Source organism: Oreochromis aureus, linkage group 4 (genome assembly GCF_013358895.1).
Source record: "Oreochromis aureus strain Israel breed Guangdong linkage group 4, ZZ_aureus, whole genome shotgun sequence".
In the NCBI taxonomy this organism is placed as follows: domain Eukaryota; kingdom Metazoa; phylum Chordata; class Actinopteri; order Cichliformes; family Cichlidae; genus Oreochromis; species Oreochromis aureus.
The window spans coordinates 21,591,978-21,613,305 of NC_052945.1; the positions used below are offsets into that span (position 1 = coordinate 21,591,978).

Here is a 21,328-nt window from a genome sequence, read left to right on the forward strand (position 1 = left end):
AGAGCTGTAATCAATTTCTTACATTACGTCTGCTTTTGCTTATATGGTCTTCATTGCCCTGATTGGGAAATGGATGTTTTCCTTCACAAAACACTTGTTTATATGCATCCCAGTCCTCTGCTGACACATTAAAGAAGCTCTGTCAAGTCTCTGTTCCATTGTTGCAACTCACTGCAGGATTAGTAATGGCATAACAGTCAGGAATTTTGTTGCCAGCTGATTTTCAGGTGACTTTCACTTTACTTGAACAAAGGCTGACATTTTTTGTGATGTTTTTATTCAGAGATCTTTCAGACACTTTACAAGATAAGATCGTTCCTGTTTTATACTCATGGTGATCAATTATAAGTTGGCTGGTTACTCTAGCACTCTACTCATGCTGATATCAGTGATTGTTGGCCTGATTTCTACCAATGGAGTTTAAACTGGAGGACAATGAAACAAAGCAAAATATTATTTATGGTGTCACCGTTCTGGGTCATTTTGACCCAGCATTTTCAGTTTTGTGTGTTTTGGTATTTTTCTGTATTATGATTTATGTTCTGATACTTTAGTTGTGCGGTTTTGATTATCATTCTAGGTTTAGTTCAGTGTCAAGTTTGCATCTTTGTGATTTGTTTCTTGTTTCCTGTTTTACTTTGTTAGTCTCATTATACTCATTATAAATATCATGTGTGAACACAACAAGGAAAAACATTAATCGTATCTAAGTTATTTGTACCTTCAGATTCTGGTAAATGCATGAAATTAAAAGGAGGAAGCAGGAAGTCTGTTATACAGTCGTTATGCATGATAAGGCAGAGTGATCAGGGCAAGCAGCAAGCAAAACCACTGAGTAACAACCAGGTGTCAAAAAAGTACCAAAACACAGAATTGAGACAATGCAAAGACCAACGGAGCATCACAAACAGCAGGTGTGAGGTGTGTTTATGCCAGTAAGAGAAAGAAAGTGCACATTTAAATTTCTCATGACAGTTTGCATGTATACCACATACACAATTTCTTATCATTTTGTCAAAGGTTTTAGTTCTCAGATCTTGTAATAATAGACTAAAATGCAACCAGCTGTAAAAACTACCATTTTGCATATCTGATATCACATGGGCTGCTGATCCCAGCCACTGTGGATGTGCTTCAGATTACATTACATAAAGAGTACATAATTAAGTTAAGTAGTTAGATGTATATGAAAAACATATCAACACACAAGACATCTAAAATGCTATAAATACCTTTATGTTGTATTTGGTGAAATAAACTGGTAACATCAATTTTTAGTCATTTGAAATGTGAATGTGCTTAGTGAATACCTCAGGCACCAGAAACTCAAGAAAGAAGAGGAGCAAGCGGAGGAGGCATCATGTGGCTTTACCAAACCAGGCAAGACCCCAGGTGCAGGCTGTGTAAAGGTGCCCCTGAGACAATCCAGTACATAACAAGAAGGTGCAAGATGCTAGCAGTCTCGGCATATATGGAACGCCATAACCAAGTGGCTGGCATTGTATACAGAAACATCTGTGCCAAGTATGGTCTGGAAGTCAAAATGGGAGATGCCCCCTAGGGTTGGTCAAGAATGAGATACAGATGGACAAACTGGTCCAACCGGACATAGTAATGGTGGACAAGCAGAGGAAGGACCACCGTAGTGATAGATGTAGTTATACCGAGTGATAGCAACATCAAGTAGGAGGAACAGAAGTAGCTGGAGAAGTACCAAGGGCTTATAGAAGTGCTCAAGAAGCTGTGGAGGGTGAAGGTAACAGTGGTTCCAGTTGTAATCGGAGCACTTGTTGCAATGAACATCCAGTTAGGTGACTGGCTCCAGCAGATCCCAGAAACAACATCTGAGATCTCTGTCCACAAGAGCGCAGTCCTAGGAACAGCAAAGATAATGCACAGGACCCTCAAGCTCTCAGGCCTCTGTTAGAGGAGCCAAGCTTAAATTTTTATTTTTCACAGTGTCCGAAAGAAAATCAGATTTCTGTAGCTGCAGAGCTCCAGTGTTCACTTCTGCATATACATTGACTGGCAAGCAAACACAGATTTAATATTAATCTTAATTATGTTAATTATCAGTGCACAATGGAAGTGGAGTGAGACAACTACAGATCAGAAAGGACAAGAAATAAGAACACCCCAATGTGCACTGAATAAGGCTACAGTATATATATATATATATATATATATATATATATATACAGTGTTGGGGAGTAATGGAGTAACATGTACCGCTGTGATGTATTTAAAATACAAAATATGAGTAACTGTATTCCGTTACAGTTACCGTTTAAAAAGATGATATTCAGAATACAGTTACTTTGTAGAAATAAATGGATTACATGACAGCATTTTCCTGTTTCATATATTAGGCTTTGCTCTCTCTATTTTTTGGTAATTCCACGCTGGTGGAAACCCAAACAAAACACGCATTAAGAGGCTCTAATGCCTCTAATGCGGCCCATTTCACCTCTACTTCCGGCCTGCATAATGACGTGAAGAAATATTTTAAAAATTATTATTCAAAAAATTATTTAATATGAAGGCAATAGGCAGTGTAACAGGCATAGCCCTAAAGAATGTAGCCTCATGGGCAGTGTAGTCCGTGCTGCAGGGAGACTGGACTGCCATACCCGTTATGTGTCTGTGAGCGAGGGAGGGAGAAAAAGGAGAGTGGAAAAGTACGAGTTGTCACCGAGCAGAAACGGGAGCTGGAAGCATGTCAATAAAATAACAACCACTGCAGCCAAAAAGAGTGCCTGACGAGCCCAGTTGTAAATTCATGTTTTCCTCCGAAACAATAAGTTCAGTTGGAGCAGCCTTTCAACGCCTCTCTCTGTCTCTCACTAGCAAAGTTGACCCAGACAACAAAGTAAAGCTGGTTTTCGGCTACAAACCCGACACGAACCCGACGTATTAGCCAGAGGTCCCTTTACTACGGTTCGGAGCTGCAGAGCTGTTTTATATACGCACAGAATAGTTTTCTATATGAGATTGCAGCAAAAAGTGCAGCCTTACCTAATGTTCGCCCTACTGTTACTCATTTATATATAAGATTTAAAAATCCAGTTGGCATTGGTATCGTGAGTAACCTTCAGTAATAGCAATAAACCACACAGCAATAGTACATTCATGTAGTTGTAAAAAGCATGAAAATATATTAAGTAAAAAATAAAAGTACTTAAAGTATTCAGAATATGTTACTCTCATTGAGTAACGTGACGGAATACGTTACAAAATACATTTTGTCTGGAAAGAAACCATTTTGTCTGTTATATATATACATGTATATATATATATGAATCTAGTTATTTGTTCACCTGGGAAATTATTTCAGCAACAGGATTTTTGCACAAAGTTTTTGTTAATGTATAGCTGTTTACGATGCCATTTTTAAAAATTCAGTTGTTTATCATCTCTGTCAGAGTATACTTTAAAGAAAAGAAAACAAGATTATCAAAATTCTGGAGGATTTTGTACAGGTGTTCAACTTGCTTCAGTCACTGTGACTCTCGAGCACAAAAATAAACAGCAGAGTCTTCAGTCTTCAGACTGTTCATCTGAAGATACAGCTGCTGTTTGCTGTTGTCTCTGGAGATGGTGAACCGGCCTTGAAATGACTGAGAATAATAGATGTAAGCACTGGTATAATGGCTTGCGATCCACTCCAGTCCTTTTCCAGGAGCCTGTCTGACCCAGGCCATGTAGTAGCTACTAAATGTGAATCCAGATGCTGTACATGTTAATCTGTGTGATTCTCCATACCCTTTAATCACTGGTTCAGACTCAGTCAGAGTCTGACCATAAACACCTGTGAAATCAAAAAGAAAGTAGTCTTTTAATGCAAGCTCTTACTTTTTGAAGACAAAACAAAACAAAACAAAAAAAAGTTTCTACCTGCCCAGCAGAGGGTTAAAAGCAACACTCCTGTCTTAAAATCCATCATATCAAACTGTGAGTCCACTGATCTTGTCATTCTCTCGACAGGCAGATAAGTATAAGTGAAAGACACCTGAATTTTGCATTGGCTCCTCCTCACTATATGGGCTATATTATAATCAATATGGACATTGTGTTTTCTATATTGAAACCACACTGTGCAAATGAATTGTTCAGTTTTGTCAGTTCCGAGGAAAAGCAGCACACAGAGACACCAAAAGGACGTCAAACATAAAATTCCAAAATTTCTTAAGGAGTGTCAATTATTAACTATTGCTTTTTACTTTAGTGTAATTCTAGCAGCCAGTGTCAATGTCTGATCCCATTTAAACTCCTCTGTAAATCTGATGTGAAGTTTTTTACAGAAGAAAGATTGCCAAGTGTGATTAGAGTTTATGTCACAGGTTGTTTATTTTCTTAATCATGTGTGAGTTTTAAAACACTGCCTGAAAGTTTTTTGAGTTACACAGTGGATCGCTGCGGTCCTAACCATTTCTCTGTTTGGAGTACCATTAAGACCCAATTTAGCTGCTCTCTCTTCTTGTCTTTGGAAATTTGTCACTCTACAGGTTATAAAAGGAGAGGATGTAACACAAATACACCCCTCAGTAGATAACTCATGCAACAACAGTCTACAAAGTTGAATGTTCTTAAATATCTAATTTGTACACTAAAAATTGGGACAAAGAAATTATTGTGTATTATTCTGTAAAAGAATTCTGAAAATGAGAAAAACTGAAATATATAATTTTCTTTAACCATACTATATCAAACATATGAGATACATGTAGACAGGATAAAGCATTTTGTACAGCTGCTCAAAGAACTTCAGTCACTGTGACTCTCGAGCACAATAATAAACAGCAGAGTCTTCAGTCTTCAGGCTGTTCATCTGCAGATACACCTGCTGTCTGCTGTTGTCTCTGGAGATGGTAAACCGGCCTTGGACTGACTGAGAGTAGTATTTGCTACTACCAGTACTAACTTCGGCAACCCATTCCAGTACTTTCCCAGGAGTCTGTCTGACCCAGTGCATATCATGGCTGCTAAATGTGAATCCAGAGGCTGTGCAGGTCAGTCTGTGGGAATCTCCAGGCCTTTTAATGACTGGTTCAGATTCTGTCAGAGTCTGACCATCAACACCTGTCAAAACAAACAAGAAAATTGTCACCTGCTGTGAGTTGGAAAATCATTAAAAGAAATTCAGGTCAAAATGACTGAAACTATACCTCCCCAGAACAGTAAGATAATCAGCAGTCTGGCCGATATGTCCATTATGTTAAACTGTGAGTTCACTCCTGTCATTCACACTTCAGTCACAAGAGTATTCTTTAAAACCATCCAAGTTTTGCATTAACTCCTCCCCACAGAAAGGATATAGTGTTCATCCTTTTTTTCTTCTGATCCCCTGTTTTAAATTAGATTATCAACAAGTAGTGGCTACCATACAGAGAGCACAAATCAACCAGACACACACATGTTCCAGTCATGTCTGGATTAATGAATGATTGTAGTTGTTTTCCACATAGAAGTGCATTCAAACATATTTGTCTCAAGGTGGTTGAAGTCTTCAGTCAAATCACGTACTATGCTCATCTTAACTAAAGCATGTTTTTTAATATTGTTTGTAGTGCATCTTATCACTGCCATATATACAGCTACTTTCTTTAACACTGATGAGAACTTGAAAGCATCAGTGGTCCAAGAGCTCCTCCTGTGGTTTGTTAATGTTAGAGCTGTTTAGACACTGAATGGTTTTTGTTCAAGTCCACTAGTGTTTTGTGTCACTGTGAGTCTCTGGCACAGTAATACACAGCACTGTCTTCAGGTTCCACATTCTGTCCACTTAGAATCACTGTGTTCCTGGAAGAGTCGGTGGAAATGCTGAACTTGTTTCTGAGTAAAGGACTGTAGTGAGGTGTGCTTCCAGAAGCTGCTCTTCCAATCCACTCTAGTCCTTTTCCTGGAGCCTGTCTATTCCAGTGAGTCCAATAGCTGCTCACGGAATAAGACACCTTACAGGTGATGGTCAGAGGGTGACCTGAAAGCACACTCAAAGAGTCTGGCTGTGTCAGCTGTTCACACTTGACACGTGTTGAAAAAAGACATGTGTTGTTGTAAATTACAACACAAAGAAGAAATGCTGGATATAACAAATCTACAGAGACTCACATCCAGCAGCTAAGAACACTAGCAGAGCTACAGACAACATATTGTTTGGTGTCTGTTGTGTTGTGAACTCTGCTTCACAATCTGATGTGAAGTTTTATAACCCAGTAACAGAGAAAGCCTATGAGTTTGCATAGGATCATATACATCATAGTTGGTCTAACTGGAAGCAATCAGTGAGTTGTGTCTATTATGGACCTACTTAGACCTACATACGAAAAAAAAAAAAAAAAAAAAAAAAAAATCACAACTCACTTAGTGTAACAGCAGTGAAACAACTGTTTGTTTCATCACATTTAATATATCTGAAAACAATATAGTATTGAGGATTTTATATTATGATTAATGGATCAATACATTAAAATACGTTTTTTCTGTTGTTGTTTTTTTTAGATAATCAGGTCATTAAAAATAATATAAATTTTACATGTTTTGCTATTATTTAAAAAATCTTAAAACCTCATAACTATTTACTAATGCTTTGGTTTGCTGGGATGAACCAGTGGTAGATACCCAAAAGTACTTTCAACAAACTTCTTTTTTATTATCACCAGAGTCTTTATAAAATAAATAAATAAAATGAAGTAATAAATATAAATAAAAAATAACATGAACGTCACAGTGATTATGAGTGATTTTTAAACAGTTATCATTTCTGCACATTTTAAATCCACATGTTCGTTGTGAACATCAAAAACTATTCACAACCAAATATCACCGAGTACTGGTTATGATTTTATCACCAACATTATTCTGATTTTACTGTTTTTAGCATATTATGAACAAATAAATTCAAAATGTGACAAACAAATTGATGTAGTAAATACTAACTTTAGAATTCTTCAGATTCTGAACATGTAGATGGATATTTGATTACTGTATTCCATAAATGAAAGATGGCTCTGTTTTACTTAATTCAAACTAAATAATATTTACTGGAACAATACATTTGTAATGAAAAACATAAAATATAATAAATTAACATGTCAGATATAGTAAAACACTATTAAAATTGACATTCTTTTATATATTAAAATTATTTTAAAAGTAAAATTAAATATAACAGCTGTTAAATGTCTGGCATATAGAGAGGATGACTCTAAGATTTTGCACAAACAGCTTCAGTCAGTCATTCTTTAGACTGTTTATCTGCACGTCTGTTGTTTCTCTGGAGATGGGAAAACTGCCTTCATCTGACTGAGAGTAGTGAGTGGTGTGACCACTACTGCTAGTTTAAACACCCCACTCGAGTCTTTTCTAACAGGATATCTGACCCAGATCATCCAGTAAATGCTGAATTTTAATACAGAGATGTGCACATCAGTCTGTGGGATTCTCTGGCTTTTCAAACCACTGGTAAAGATTCTGTCAGAGTTATAGGTACCTGTCAAACAAGAAAACTGCCTCTTACTGTTACCTAGTTTGGGAGTTTTGCAGTGACTTCTAACAGCAAAAATAAAGCTAGCATAGACCTGGTCAGTGTTTATTTCTTACAATATAAAAAAATTGATTCCTGCACACATTTTGTTCATTCATTCATTGTTCAATATTTTTTTTAAATTTTACTTACAGAATAAAAACTACCATCCATGGCAGAATCAGTATAGTCTTTAATTCAAACAATACCCTGTTCCATTTACTGTATCTTTTATTGAAATATACAATAGAAAATTTACAGCTGATCAAAAGTTTAAGACCACACCTCTAAAAAAACCAGTAAACCTCCCCGCCAAAAAAGTTCCAAACAAGAACTCAGTGATGAGTAGCTCTTAGGTCTTAAACTTTTGATCAGCTGTAAAACAGCTGTTTCAGTTTAAACGCTGTTTTCAATAAATTGCATGCTCAAAAAATGTTTTGTCTCACTCACATTTCTTCTTGTTCCACGTTGAAGCTTGACTTGGAACCTTGTTAAGATTCAATCAAAAAAAATAAATTTTTTTTTGCCATTTTTCAAGTGGTCTTAAACTTTTAATTGGGACTGTATATTGTCAAGTAAACAACTGTAAAATATATGAGACAGAGGAAAAAGAACGCACAAACAAAAAATGGGAGAGGGCATCAGTTATGGAAAAGAACTGGTCATGGAAAAAAATGACACACAAAAGTGCTTGGGAAATAAATGAAAAAAAAACAAAAAAACAATAGTGAATAAATAAGATAGTACTGATTTACAGTAATAAAGAAATCAGTACAAGGCTTAAAAAAAAAGACAAAGGACAAGTTGAATCTGGTAGTTGGGGTTGTTAGCTAAAATACTGTTATTAAGAAGCAGCACAACTAATGTGTCTATGCGAGCTAATTTGTGATGTGCACCACTGGCCTGGTCATTTATTTTTTAATTCACCTTCTCAGATTAATTCACTGCGTGTCGTGCCCAGGGCTGGAGTGGGACAAAAAAATCGGCCCGGGCATTTTGACTAGAGACCACTACTAGAGCCGCCCCTGCACAGTTACCAGCTGTCAGCTATGTAGAAAAGGATCCTGGTGTTACTTGTCTCTCAGAAACAGTTCATAACTTCCCTTCAACTCATTCATGTCACCTAAAAGGTAAACCTGTTTCTCCATCACCTGTTCAGCTCTGATGATTCAGTAAGGACATCTCCTGGTTTCATCTGCATTTTTCCCTCTCACCACATATCCAAACTGATATCATGACCAGCAGCTTTTACAGCTGTGGCTCCAGCAAACATCAGCTGATACTAGAAATTAATATTAAATAAATTATAACAACAGCTGATCAAGCTTAAACGTGCTGCTGTTGTTTAGCGCGACATCCGCTGGTTTCTTCTTTCTGGTGCAAAGCGGGCGATAAACAAACAAGAGAGAAAAGCCGATCAGCTGATCTTTGATCAGTTTCATGATTGAAGTAGCAACAGGAGAGGGAGGGGGAGAGAATGAGAGAAGAAGAGGCAGCTGTGCAACAAAGACACAGAATAACTCCAGCTTTGTGTCTTTTTCCATCCTAGCTGAAGTACGGGACAAACTGCATTTCTTTTCACCTCAATACGAAAGGCGTAATATTTTCTCTGAATACGAGACGATTCTGTTTTTTACAGGACGGTTGGCAACTCTAATAATTAACCGTATGAATAAAATAAAGTTCAACATCAGTAACATAGCACCCACCCAGCTGTATAGAAACGCCGTCATGCTAGCTAGTACACAGTACGAAAAAGTCAGCATAACGAAAATAAATTCCACCTAAACTTGGTTTATATCTGACTCAGATAGACTGCAGGTCATAACTTCTTACCTGAAGTTCAGTTCACCTGACTGGCAGCCGCCTTGGGTCTCTCCGCATCCACCTGCTGGCCTCCTACCACTTGCTAATGTTACTGAATCTAAGGAAGCTCCGCGATAGCCACCACACGAAGTAACGACGAAAATAACGACCCTATCTAAATCCGAGTAACAATTAACGCGTTCCTGATTTTGGCATAATAACTAGTTACCGTGCTCGTTACCACAATAATAACGTAGTTACTGTAACGTGTTTCTTAATAACGCGTTAGTCCCTACACTGGTTATTACACTAACTTTAGACAATAACAGTGACAACACATCAAACTGTCTCTGCAAACACATTAACGCAAATATACAGGAGCCATGGTTTAATTTTGTTACAAGAGGGTGCCTTAAGTTTAGAAAACAACAAAGCGGACGGCTACTCCAGCATGCGGTGAGCTAAGCTCCTAGCTCCTACTCTCTCAATCGTAACACATTTCAATGAGCAAAACAAACAAATACAGATCTCAGCAAAACAAATTGCTGGTCGGGTTTTACCCTTACTTGGTATGTAAATTATGTGGACCACATGTGTGGCCTTATTACTTACTACCCTGGAAAAAAACAGATAAATGATGAGATGGACGACAGGTAGTGTGTTTTCCTCTCTCGCTTTTGCCGGATCTGAAGACGAGTAGTAGTGTCACACTAAACTTTACAACACAAATGCTTCACAAAACCAGCAAATGTTGTTTTTCTGAGTGTGAGGATTGAGTTAAATGTATTTTCTGTAATTTGAGCAGCAATCAAGCAGTGTTTGCCTTTGAGTCTGATCAGTTTTTGTACAGAGTTTCTTCCTCTTGTGTCACTGTGACTCTCGAGCACAATAATAAACAGCAGAAACAGCTATCAGTGTCTTCCAGTCGGGTGATTCTCTGCTCTTCTTTCTTCGACCTCAGGGGTTAGACCACCCTTCAGTCGTTGCACAGATCAGGGAATTATTCTGCCCCTATTTCAAACAACGATCTGTGAATTCTGGGGTCACAGCCGTGTCCCCCTTTTTACCGAGAGCCTCTCGAACCTCGTTGGTCTGGTGTTCCTAGTTTTTCGCCAACCCCTTCATGGTTCTTGCTGTGTTTATGGGATCCATCCTCCTGAGGTGACTAGTCGGAGCTCAAACGCCATGACACTTCATCCCAGTTGCTGTCTCGGCAGTCTCTACATCTACGTCTGCTGCAAGGATCCTCATATCTCCGTGACCTCGTGTGGTGTCTGTTCCTTTCTCTGTAAGGCAGAAAACCAAAACACCTCTCTCCCTAGCCTTGATAATCTAATGTTATTGTCCATTGTTCTTCCAGTGATGCAAATTTGGTTTGGTTTAGCATATCAGGTTCAGGACTCTCTGACCCGGGGACTTATTCTAATCATAATCTATGTGTGTGTAAGCGTGTTTGCATCCTCTGCACTCAAAGCCATTTCCTGCAATATATCAGTCCGGACATCACGCCGAACGAAGCTTATGACCTTCAAAAGACTGAGTGCCAACTCATTATGAGCACATTTGCAATGTCTGTATGAAAATGATTATAACCGCTTAGTTTAGTAAAAGAAATCAAAAACAAATGAACCATTTTTAATTCTAACACATTATAAGCTTAAGTTTTACCATCCCTAAATTATTAAACACACAAATAAAGTCATAACATGTTCATAAAACCATTGTTTGATGTTAAAACTCAACTTCCCCCTTTTTGACACACTCCCATGTGTCAATTCATCGGAGCTAGAAAATTAAAAGAAAAAGGTTAGTGACCTTATATCTCAGAAAGTATCGGAAATTCTCCTCTCCAGTATTGTTGCTCCAGCGCTGCCATCCTGTGTTGGGGAATGAAATCAGTTTAGTTATTATGTCAAGTCTGTTAAACTCCTGGCTCCGCCCAGAGCCTGCATCTGCAGAACTGCCTAGAAACAAAACCTGTGTGTTAATATGAACTACACATTTGTAACTCCCTTTTTACCCACTGTTTTCCCCTCACTGACCACAGCAGAGGAATTTATGTCTTGATTCAGCCATCAATCCAGCTCACCTGATTCATCACTGAGTCCAACCGTCACTGGCATTTGATAGTGTGCCACTGCATATCATTCCCTTGATGTCACTATTTTCAATCTGTCAATTAGAGTGCTTAAACATGAAAGGGACTGCATCCACAACAAGTCAATACAGCTGTAAATATGGCCAATTATCAATCTACTACCAATCGATAACATAATGATTTTTATTTTTGTTTTCTTTACTTTATGCATGCTTTAGTCAACCACTTACCCAGAGGATCTTCAATCCCAGAAAATTCCTTCTCCTCATCTAATAAAGTCTGTCATCCTTCCATGCCCTGGCAACTGGTCCATCCAGAGCTGTATCATTTTGAAATATACATACAACAAGCCAAACCACACCTTGGTCACACCAACCCTTTTCCACCCTGAGGATGTCCAACGCCATCCCAGTCTGGACTGTCAAAAGTGACTTTAACGTCGACTGTTCTGACAATCCTGTTTATTGCATTCCCTGGTCAGATTAGCCAACCTATGCACACTAGTGTAAACAGAGTCAACATGGTCAACATTTTGCTGAGTGTTGTTTCAAAATATTATAGATTCAAACCTCCATCCTTACGTGGTTTGCCAAATTATGTTTAACCAGAACTCCTTTCTGTCTCTAAGTTTTGGAGAATTCTATGTTTGGTGTCAAATTCTAAGAATTTGACCATAAGTGAAATTTATGGTATTATCACCCCCATCGGGGCTTACCTTTCCCACTTTTGGTGATATTCCTCCCTTGAATATTTGCAATTACTCCTTTGGTGGCGAAAAACTGTTGGTGTGGTCAAGCGGGTGCTATAGGAAACAAAAACTCAGGACAGAACAGTTATCAGTCATGTGCTCCACACAAAATTGGCATATGTTTTGATTTCATATTGATCCTCTGAGTGTAATGGTACATTTTAACTAAACACAATAGGTTTTTCTTTCTTTAGCTTGCTCTTGTTCTTTTGCAGTACCACATCCTGTCACATGTCCCTGTCGGTTATATTCTGTTTTTTAAATTATTGACTATTTCAGTGGGAGAACCTGAATCACGTGGACCAGTGTTTGTTATTACATATCTCTATTTTGAATGTGACAAGACTACCATTCCCCTGTTATTCATAGATATTGTTAAAGTTTTGGCTTTTTTCCCTCTTTAAGTTAATTGGCTTTACAGTGGCCTGCTATGGTTAATAGAACAATATTCCAGTCATGAGTGAAATCAAACGTTTTCTCCACTGTAGCATTTGACATTCCCAGCAATATAATGTGATACCCTTAATCGAAACACAGCTAATAAAACACAATTTTCTTAATGCAAACATCAGTAACTCAAAATTAGCAACCAAAGGGTTAAGTCTGCAGTTCCACACACTCATGTGAAGCTACAGTCTCCCCTATGCTCTTATCCTCCTGCTCCTGCAAAACAAAACAAAACTAAGCAAGACAAAACATCCACCCTTCTCTTACAGACTGGGTGAATTGTTTGTGGACATTTACTAATCCTATCTCAGTATCAAGTCAGTTAAAACTTTTAGTCGTCAGTCCATCCCAGTCCAGTTGCAGCATTCATTCACACACATTCATACCAGATATTGCTGATAATGGAGTCTCAAGCGCAATCTATTCGAGTATCCATCACCAGCACGATGACGTCATCATTTTAAAGGAAAACAATTCTTTGTTTTTTGAACTGGATTGAGTCGCTGCAATCCTTTTAGACTCAGGACTTCTCATGTGATCAGTGTCCCACATAAATGAATTTCTCCCAAGCCCATTATAATCATGGAGAAAAACACTTGCGACTGTTTTCAGTAAGAATATTTCATAGCGCTCTAAATTTCAATCTCTCAGGCCTGGTTTAAAGAGCTGATTGTTAAATCATGAACTCACAAAATATCACCACCGGTGGATCACACCTCCCAGATGCTCTTATCTCAGTGCACTGCAACAAAAGCAAAAACAAACGTAACCAATAAAATACTAATAAAATAACACATACTAGGGCCCGTTGCAGACATGTCCAATCATAAGACCGTCTCTCTCTCTTAGAGAAAGAAAACAATCCAAACCTCACTGATAAAATCACCCTAATGCTAAGCAAAACCCAAACCTCAGCTAAAGATTCACAGGAAGGTTTTGCTTCCTGCTGAGACAATATTGTATGGGAATGAGAACCTCAGGTACTGTAGCACCTTTTGTTCCTCCTTTAATTAAATCTCAATCACAAAAATGCGGTGCTCGAAATAAAACTCACACCATTAGTTCATCATTTTCACTCTGTACCACTGCTCCTCATCAGGCTTTGTGAAGCACAGCAAACAATTCAATCAAGGCCATGAGCAGCCGTACACAGACATCACGCACAGACATTGTTTTCAAAACAAAAACAGACGAACAGGAAAATGATGTTGTATTGGCTGTGTTATTCAGAGAGGGGAGAAACACCGGGCCAGGCCCTGTGTCAGCTTTTCTCCCCTTTTTTCCGTTTTTTCTCACGATATAATCACTCATAACCCACCAAGTTGACAGGACAACACAGGTACGTGTTTAAATTCTTAAGATCATGTTTAAAAGCACAAAAAATGAATTTTCCTTCCTTGAGTAATCACTTAACCACTAAATTTGTTGTTTCATCGCTGGTTGGTCATACCAGTCTCTTTCTTTTTGAAGTTAAGTTGTTGTCCTGCAACCCAGAGAGTTTATTTGTTAGTAATAGATAAAATTCATCATTTAACAACAGGTGTATGTTAATTTTTCGCTGCTTTAACCTTGCTGGAAAATCTTCACGTGTTCATGAATGTAAGCTGTTTTTTCATTGCGTGTGTGTGCATTTGTGGGCGGGTTATTTTTACTTTTTTCTCAAACAAGGCATTACCTTAAAAGGAGCCTTTCTCTCACATTTTCTCTGCTTGTGTGTTTTTGTTTCACCTTTTGTTGTGATGCTCGGACGCCTTCCCAACCTCCACAAGTCCGTTGGCCCCAATTTTATGTGTTAAAACTTCTTTTAATTTCTCCTCTAATTCTCTCCTCGCTGCTGTCTCTTCCACAGCTGCTGATTCGTGCTGGGTGTGGTTCCCATTACTATAATTTTGCTCTGGCCGCTGTGCTTGTGGTGGGCGGTTGGTCCAGGTCCATAGCCACCTGTATTAACACACTAAGAGATCTATTTAATATAATTTTCATCACTGTTAAATGGACAAGCAGGCAACAACTGCACACCAGTCTCACAACACATTCCTCTCTATGCTTCTCAATAATTCTCAACTCTCCCTTTATTTCTCCTTTCTCTACGTCAGATTTAAAACCCAACATTTTCACACCACTACTCACCTCTTCCTGCTTTTTTTTTTTTTTTTTTACACCACAGAGTATTGCACCCAATTACGCCCGTCTATCTCTATGTGGCTCCAAATTGTCCTCTTTTATCTCTTATTTTAATTTTACACACTCGTCAGGGGACAGGCACAAAGCAATCACAATTTCAACCCCTGAAACGAGGAATTCAACCTTTTTTTTTTTTTTTGACTAATCTAGAACTCAACCTTTGATCTCAAAATGTGTCTTGTTCTAGTCCAGAATAAATGTAAACCCGTGATTACACAGCGGTATCAGTGTTATTCTGTAGCTATGCGGGAGTCCTCAGTTCCCAAGTCGCCACCTCGGCTAACCAGACGTTGCTGGACCGGCCTGTGCGTCCACAGACAGGGGGGTTGCCACACCTTGAACAAAATCAATTTCCACAGGTCCACTAGGCATCAACCTTTGATCCTAAAATGTGTCTTTGCTCTAGTGTCCTCCAATTCACACATAAACCGTCACTGTCACCATGTTTATTTCATGCAATGCCAACACGCAAAAGCGCATCCCACGAGCAGAAACACACACCTTCTGAGCTCAATTTAGAACTAATCCAAAGCGTAACCGCACCACAAACCAGCTTCCACTTATACTGAACTTATGGCCACATCTCCGAAACAGTTTCTACTATCTTATTGCCACAGAAGCCAGTCTTAGACAAAGTTAAATGTGGAAGGTAACGTGGGCTGCAACTCTAGTCTCAACGTAGAATGTTTTAGTATCTTGTTAGAGCCTGTTCCTATGACACTGGAATTCAGCCTCAACTTCTGTTAGTATCTCGCGCCGAAAACCAGACACCGACAAATTTAATGTGAAAATACGTGTAACTCAGCAAAGAGATTAATTTGGAAAGCCCAATATGCACATTTGGTATTTATAATACAACAGGTTGTGCTTACCTTTTTATGTTTGGACCGGTCCTCTGCTCGCCTCGCCTCACGATCTCACCACAGGCCAAATCTGCCCGTCCTCAGCACGCCAAAGATCCGGGTCACACGGCACCAAGTTGTTAAAATCTCCCAATTCTTTTAATCTTTGGGCTGAAGGAAGGACAATACTCAGTGTATAAATGCTCAATCAACAATTATTTATTTCCATACAATTCAACACTTTATGAGCATAAACCATCCGGATGGGGAGACATGCATGCAGAGGGTCACAGCAAATCTCCAACTGGTGGAGGGTTACTCAAGTTCTTATAGCCTCTAGTGGCCCCCACCTAGTCGTAAAAACCTAAACATTCACATTCTTCCTCTCACAGGAGCCGAGGTTATGACCTCGGCTCCTTGTTTTTCTGCTATCAGAACAGAAAGGCCCTGACTCTTCTTAACTCAGCAGTATAGTGCATCATAAAACAATATCATCCATTCACAATAAATCAGCAGTCTAATGTCATACAAATCAGTTTAACAAATGTAATAGTTATCACCTTCTTCTAATTCAGGAGAATAATGCAAACTAAAACTACATAATAATTTCACAATCTTTAATTAGGGGTATAACATGGCATAAGATAATATGATAATCTCACACTAGACGCTGTATTTTACTTCTTTGGAAATCTCCCACGCCTCCATCTGCATTGCAATGGCTTAATACTGTCCGGACATTCTAGAGGGTGGAGAAGATCTCACTCAGAAGGTAGTTCTGCAAAATTTATCCGCAAGTGGACACCCTTTGTGGAATCTCTCAAATCTTTTCCTTAGTACAATGCAATTTACCCACCCTGCGACTAGATTGAAAAGAATTTGAAATTTACTCTTTTTTTTCTCTCTTTTTTTAAGGTAGGCATAGGATTTACACATTTTATTTTTTTTAATTCTTTTATGTTTTTCTTTTATGATAAAATCCTACTTGATACTCATTTAGAAAAGTACATTATGTTGAAGAATTTGTTTTTGGAAACCAGAAAGTCAGAAACTGAAAACTCTGACATACTTTCTTTCATGTGTGTCTGTTTGTTTAGTGTTTTCTAAATGCTGATCTATTCCTACTTTAGGGTTTTGACAAGTTTTGTAAAGCATCAGAGTTTATGATTATGGTTCATTTTACCGTGAGGACGAACAAAGTACATCAAAATAAAATCTGCTTAGGATACAAGTAGAAATTGAATTTTCCATTTTTGTTCTTTATATCAGTCGGTCAATTACATTTAACTGCAGGTAATTTGTCTAAATATAATTGTAATGTGGTGAGTTTTTTGTACAGAGTTTCTTCCTCTTGTGTCACTGTGTGTGTCGAGCACAATAATAAACAGCAGAATCCTCAGTCGTCAAGCTGTTCATCTGCAGATACACCTGCTTTCTACTGTTGTCTCTGGAGATGGTAAATCTGCCGCTGAATGACTGAGAGTAGTAGATGCTACTGCTAGGGTTGATATAAGCGATCCATTCCAGTCTTTTTCCAGCAGCCTGTCTGATCCAAGCACCATAAAGATCACTGCTGAATCCTGAGTATGTACAGGTCAGTCTGTGGGAGTCTCCAGGCCTTTTAACCACGGATTCAGACTCAGTCAGTGTTTGACCCTCAGTACCTACAGAAAGATTAATAACACATTGTTGTGATCACATTTTCATTAAAAAAATGTTTGTTTGTCCAACAGATTTATGTATCCTTACCAGCCAAGGTAGAAAACAGAATGAGAGAAACAACTAAACAGTTTGGTCTGATCATTGTAAAAGTCATTGTTGGTCTCTCTGCAGTCTGTGACTTTTACTCTGCAGATGAACATTTGAAGGCATTGGCCATATCAGTTTTGCATTGGCTCCTCCTACTCTACAAAACATACCTCTTTTTCACAAAGTGAGACGCAAAAGTTGGAAAAAATGTATAAATCACATTTATCAGTAAATCATATGTACTGTATGTGATTACAGTGCAGAATTTTCTAATGATTAAAATGAACAATTAACAAGACAGTGAGACTGAATTTACAATATGTATTTCTCCCTCTTTCCTCCCACCTACCTTTACAAAATTATTTTACTGGCAGCAGACACATAAATTTATACTTCAGTTACTGTGCTTCACAGACATTTCAATCTTTAATTATTCTTTAGCAGAATCAGTTGCTGTCTGTGAAGATGGTAAATGCTGAGAGTAACATTCATTTCAGTCAGAGTAGCAGTGCACTACCTTTCCAGCAGCATGTCTGATTCAAGGGTTCCAGTAATGACTGTCAAACTCTCACTTTATACCCATCAGTCTCTGGGATTCTTCAGGCCTTTTGACCACTGGTTCACACTCAGGTAGGATTTAACAGTACCTACAAACAAACATCTAATCAGGGAAAAGTGAACCTTGTATCAGTTCCTCCATCTGTTAGAGAACCACACCTTAGCTCACGCAAAATTATCAGTAGCACTTATAATTTTTATCATGTTGCATTTTTGCAGGAATTCATGAACTGCAGCATGTCTGGGTATGTGTTCATCTTATTCTTCTACTGTAAACATTTGCTATTATTTGTGAATACTTGAATATGTGCTCTTACACTGCGAATATTAAGCAGCACACTTTTTAGTTTGTTAATTTCGTAAAGTCTAATAATATAGAATAAGAGGCTTTAAAGCATGCACACTTTTTTCTTTCAGTGACATCTATGAAGCTTTATAAACTCAAACTTCATTGAAGTTATAACAACCGAACTAAATCTTAAGTTCTAATTTGAAGACATTTCATTAAAGACTTGCATTATAGTTGTTTATGTTATGTCTTTATGTTGGGCACAAGTGAGTTTGATTAAACTTAGGCTTATCAAGTTAAGTTATGGGTGTAGCATATATCAGAAATTTTTTTATGTCTTTGAGTAAAATTATTGTATTTTCATATTTTCTTTATTTTTTTTTTTATTTTAATTTTCTTTTCTTTTCTTTTTTCATTGTTATAGAAAGTATACAAGCCTTTTCTTATTTAACCACACCTAAAACCATAAATGGTGTAAGGGCTCCTCCTCTGGTGGCTTCATGTTACAACTAATCAGACATTGAAGAGTTTTTGTTCAGGCCTGCTGATGGTTTCTGCTACTGTGACTCTCTGGCACAGTAATACACAGCAGTGTCTTCAGCCTGGATATTTTGTCCATTTAGAGTCACTGTCTTGCTTGAAGTGTCTAAGTTGATGGTGAACTTGTTCTTTAGTGAATCTTTGTAATATGTGTGGTATCCATCACGTACACTTCCAATCCACTCCAGTCCTTTCCCTGCAGGCTGTCTGATCCAAGATGTCCGATAGTAGCTCAGAGAATAAGAGACCTGACAGGTGATGGTCAGACGCTGACCTGGCTGCACAGTCACAAACTCTGGCTGTGTCAGCTGTTCACACTTCACACCTGTGAAAAAACATGTTTTATGTAACAGTAACAGTCAGTATGCTGTGATCATACTGTCAGTGTTTTTTTTCCAGTCAGACTCACAGAATCCAGCAGCCAGCAGGAGCAGCAGAGCCACAGAGAACATTTTGGTACTCAAGATAATCTGATGTGAACTTCTCTTCTTCTGTTTTAACTGGCGGCATGATTTCAAGTTTTTATAGTCGACTGTCAGGAAGTTTGCTTTGCATGTAGATGGAAGCTGACAGATTATAAGAGATACACTGTGGCAATCAGAATTAACAATAAAAAACTGAAATAATTAAAATAAAAATATTATTTAAAACACAAACATAAAGTTTGATGTTTTTTTCATTCAAAAACAATTTTACCAAAACAATTTCCCAATGAAGCAGCTTTATTTAGTCTTTGAGTATGTTGATGAGTTAAATGTAATCTCTGTAACAAACAATAAAATCCTCTGTTAAGTCATCAAGAACATGAAAAAATCTGTACATTTGTTACATGCAATAAATTTATATTATATATTCTGTGTTAAAACAGTACATTTTGATGTTAAAAATATTTTTATATTTTTATTTCCTGAAATCTTTACATTTATCTCATCTTAATGTAACACACAGTGTTTATGTTTACATTTAAACTGTTTTATATAAATGTTTTTGGTCACCTCATGTAAAACTGGCATAATAATTTCATTTTGATAATTGTATATTCAATTATATCTGCTAAACTGCTTTTTAAAATGTTTGTATATTATGGTTTTTTTTGTCATTTAATCAAATTAGTCTTATAAATATTCACTGGTTAACCTGCTCTCAGTGACTGTCAATGATACATGCATTTTGTAAATCTGTAAAATTCAACAAGAAATATCTAAAAAATTAAAAGCACAAACGCAAGAAACAAAAACAGTTCCTTAAACAAACATCTATATTTTCTCAATATTACATAATTAGAAAACTAGACTTCCACTTCACACTACAGGCATGTGATACACACTTGTTTGAACTGTAATATAACATGACAACATAACAGTGAGAAACATACTGCTTATAAATGGATCATCACAACCAAGATAGGGCGTAAAATTAAAAGTGCAATAAAATTATTAAAATGTCAATAATTTTAGCCAAGTAGTAAAAACTCCTACACTGATTTTCCTCTGCCTCTGACAAATGTCCTCCATACAGTAATAAGAAAAAAACAAAAAAACTAAAACCAATGAATCTAAACTAAAACTAATCATTATCGAAAAAAAAAAATTAGGTGGAAATAAAATCTTCTGGAAGTTTCCCTTCTTCCGTAAATGTATATATTTTATTTATATTAATAAAATATTATAATATAAATATATTATGTTTATATTAGCCTAGGTGGAAGTTAGCTTCTGACTGAATAAAAAAAGAAATTATAATATTTACTATATTATTTAACTTGTTTTTTATACAGTGCCAAGTCAATTAAAATAGTTTTTTTTATTAAACTGGGCCTTTTGACAGCTGCCAAAAACAACAACAAAAACAACAATAAAAAAACACCCTCAGACAAATTCTGATGTTTGCTTATTTAATAACAATCTGAGGCAAACACTGTAGCCCCAAAGTATCTGTGCAGAGTTTTAGTTTGTAGATGTCAAAGTGAACTACAATAAAGGAATATTTCCTGACTCACATATTTTCAACTTTTCTTCTAGCATTTTAACTCACATTGTAAAATCACTTTTTGGAATTATGTAATATCTTAAATTCATCAGTGGTCTGAGGGCTCCTCCTCTGGTGGCTTCATGTTATAACTGTTTAGGCACTGAGGGGTTCTTGTTCAACTCTATGGATGTTTTGTTGCCATGGTTCTCTTCCACAGTAATACACAGCAGTGTCTTCTGCCTGCACAATCTGTCCACTTGCAGTCAGTGCTTTGCTGGAAGAGTCTAAGTTGATGCGAAACTTATTCTTTACTAAATCATTGCTGAATGAATCACCCGGATTATATTCAGATCCGTACCAGTCCTTTCCCTGCATGCTGCAATAAGTAATGATAAATAAGTCTATCTTTAAAAAAGATACTATTAAAGATTAATGCATGTGGTCTGAAAACTAAACAAGATGGTGAGTGCAATTTATAGTAAATTTTTGAAATAGATTATCAAATTGATGACTAATCCCAACAGATATTGTTAAATATTTTGGAGATTCTTGTGCTTTTGTTGTTTCTTCTTGT

General features: G+C 37.3%; 2 gene segments (V, D, J or C); both read right to left on the reverse strand.

The window, feature by feature from the left end:
• Positions 1-4,369: 4,369 nt before the first annotated feature.
• On the reverse strand, positions 4,370-5,225 carry LOC120439901. The segment is given in 2 exon segments: positions 4,370-5,079; positions 5,166-5,225. Coding segments are annotated over 2 exon segments (357 nt in total).
• A 13,575-nt stretch (positions 5,226-18,800) lies between these two features.
• On the reverse strand, positions 18,801-19,325 carry LOC116324034. The segment is given in 2 exon segments: positions 18,801-19,108; positions 19,193-19,325. Coding segments are annotated over 2 exon segments (351 nt in total).
• Between the last annotated feature and the right edge of the window lie 2,003 nt (positions 19,326-21,328).